This window comes from Oratosquilla oratoria, chromosome 18 (assembly GCF_046742065.1).
Source record: "Oratosquilla oratoria isolate Oo_2021 chromosome 18, ASM4674206v1, whole genome shotgun sequence".
Taxonomy (NCBI): Eukaryota; Metazoa; Arthropoda; class Malacostraca; order Stomatopoda; family Squillidae; genus Oratosquilla; species Oratosquilla oratoria.
The window spans coordinates 53,879,864-53,882,363 of record NC_134794.1 but is presented as its reverse complement, the minus strand read 5'-3'; the positions used below and the strand labels follow the sequence as shown (position 1 = coordinate 53,882,363).

Below are 2,500 nucleotides of genomic sequence, written 5' to 3'. Positions count from 1 at the left end.
TACTGGGCACTGGGAAACTCTCGTGCATATTTGGTCAGATCTGGCCCCACGTGTCCTGCAGCCGGGTTAGCTCTCCCTCCTTCGCCGAATTGGATCAAGTTGTCACCATGCGTCGACTTCACCATGTAAATTGCGAGCGTCTGCGCCTTTCAGCGCTTCAGCTCTTCCTTAGACTTCGGACGCTCTTCACTTGTTACACAAAAGGAATCACCGAGAAGGACCAAGAAGAAAAAAACTGCAGCAATGAACCCGAAGTTCCTCGTTTGAACAAGACTGGCAACGTAAAGAACAACAAGGATGTCCAAGGAACTCTTCACAAGGAAGCCAGTGCACCATCAGGAGAAGAAACCACGAGGTCTTCATTCAGCAGCAACTACGCCGTCGAGTCCCTCCTCGGACAGGGAGGTTTCGCCAAGACGGTGCTGGTCAGGAGCGAACAAGCGTAGCGAAGATCCCCACAAGGAGGGAGGACTGCGCCACCGTAACTTCGAAGGAGATCGAAGCCCTCACGACCCTCGTCCACCCCAACATCGTCCGTCTGGTCGACATCGCCACGGACGGGGTCTGCGACATTATCGTGACGGAATACTGCTCAGGCGGGACACTGTTCGACGCCCTCGCAAGACACCTGATGACAGCTTCCAGGTCATGGGGCGATCGTGTAGTCTCGTACTTCAGACAGATCGTGTCCGCCGTCTCCTTCATGCACTCGAAGAACTTTGTCCACCTCGACCTGAAGACCGACAACCTCGTCCTTGATGCCGAAGAGAAAGTCGTCAAAGTCATCGACTTCGGCCTCTCAGCAAGGACATCGGTGGTCTATCAGACAGATATTAAAGGATTCCGGGGTACTCCATGGTACATGGCCCCTGAGGTGGTGGACAAGGCCCAGCATCCTTATGCAGGAGGTAAGGTCGATGTCTGGGCCTTAGGCTGTGTCCTTTACGAGCTGTGCGAGGGCTGCCTACCGTACTACGAGCCCTGGATGAAGGACCTCCTCCTCAAATACCAGATGGAACATTTCCTGAGGTGCTGCGCGCTCGGAGGACCTGCCTTCAACATCCTAGTGTCAGGAATCTTCACCAAGTCCCAAGAACGGGCTCTCCTGAGCGTCCTGAAGTGCATGCTCGATCCCAAACCCGAGAGCAGGGTAACTATTTGGCAGGTACGACAATTTAGTCTCCCAGATAATAGGAAATGAGAGGAATAATGAAAAATTTGCTCAGTTTGTGATGTCGTCTATGAATAGTCCAACAATGAGTATGTGCTCGAGTCAGGGGAAAATAAAGTAAAAAAAATATATATATATTCTTCAAAAAAAGAAAGAAAAAAAATCCCCTCAGCTGAATAAAATGAATTTGGTAAATCATCTGATGCAAGTGGGGTGGGGGCAGGTATTCTTAAAGTTGTGCCTTTAAACCCCAAGGGGTTATCGAAACTGGTTCTTGGGGTTATCCAAAAAAGGTATGCTCCAGGTGTGTGTGTGTGTGTGTGTGTGTATTTACCTAGTTGTATTATACGGGAAGGGAGCTATGCTCGTGGTAACCCGTCTTTGTATCTTTCAGCATCAAGTTTTTTCTTAAAATCTTGAATAGTAGTATTTGCACACACTGTTTCTTTATCTAAGTTATTCCAGGTATCCAGTACTCTGTGTGAAAGCTATTATTTTTCCGATCTCTTCTATAGTTATAATTTTTGAGTTTCTTTTCATGGCCTCTTGTTTTTCCATTGTTATTTTTTTGGTAAATCATACCTATTGAGGATTTCCATCCCTTTCATGATTCTAAATATAGTCAGTATATCACCTCTTTCTCTTCTCTGCTCCAGTATTGGTAGCTCCAATTTCGATAATCTTTGATCGTATGTTAATTTGGAAAGAGCTGGGGCCACCATTGTCGTTGCTCTCCGTATTCTTTCTAGTTTCCTTATATTCTTTTTAGTACTGAGTGACCATAGTGTCGCTGCGTATTCCAGTTTTGGTCTAATCAATGTAACTAATATATTTTTTAATAATTTCTTCATCCAAGTAATCAAATGCCACTTTCATTGACCTTAATAGGTTGAGTGTTTTCTCCGACTATTTTGTTTATATGTTTATCCGGTGTCATGTCTTTGCTGATTATTACTCCAAGGTCCCTTTCCGAGTTCACTTTCTTGATTTCTTCTTCACCAATTTTATAATTTTTTGAAATTCTGTTTTTACTTTTTCCAAACTCCATTATGCTACACTTCTTGATATTGAAGTTCACTTCCCTTTTTTGAGTCCATTTCCAGATTGTGTCTAGGTCTGATTGTAATGAATCACAGTCCTCTTCTGTTCTTACTTTCTTCAATATTTTTGCGTCATCTGCGAAGAAATTCATATAACATTCAACTCCTTCATCCATGTCATTTATGTATATGGCAAACATGATTGGAGCCAGCACCGACCCTTGTGGAACACCACTTATCATTTCTTCCCATTTCGAGTATTTGTCTCTAATTACTACCCTCATTTTTC

General features: G+C 44.3%; 1 protein-coding gene across 1 annotated transcript; it reads left to right on the top strand.

Annotated features, from left to right (window-relative positions):
• Positions 1 to 631: 631 nt before the first annotated feature.
• LOC143034868 (uncharacterized) lies at positions 632 to 1,201 on the top strand. The gene has a single exon (XM_076201213.1). The coding sequence runs from the start codon at positions 632 to 634 to the stop codon at positions 1,199 to 1,201; it is 570 nt and encodes a 189-aa protein (XP_076057328.1).
• The last annotated feature ends 1,299 nt before the right edge of the window (positions 1,202 to 2,500 follow it).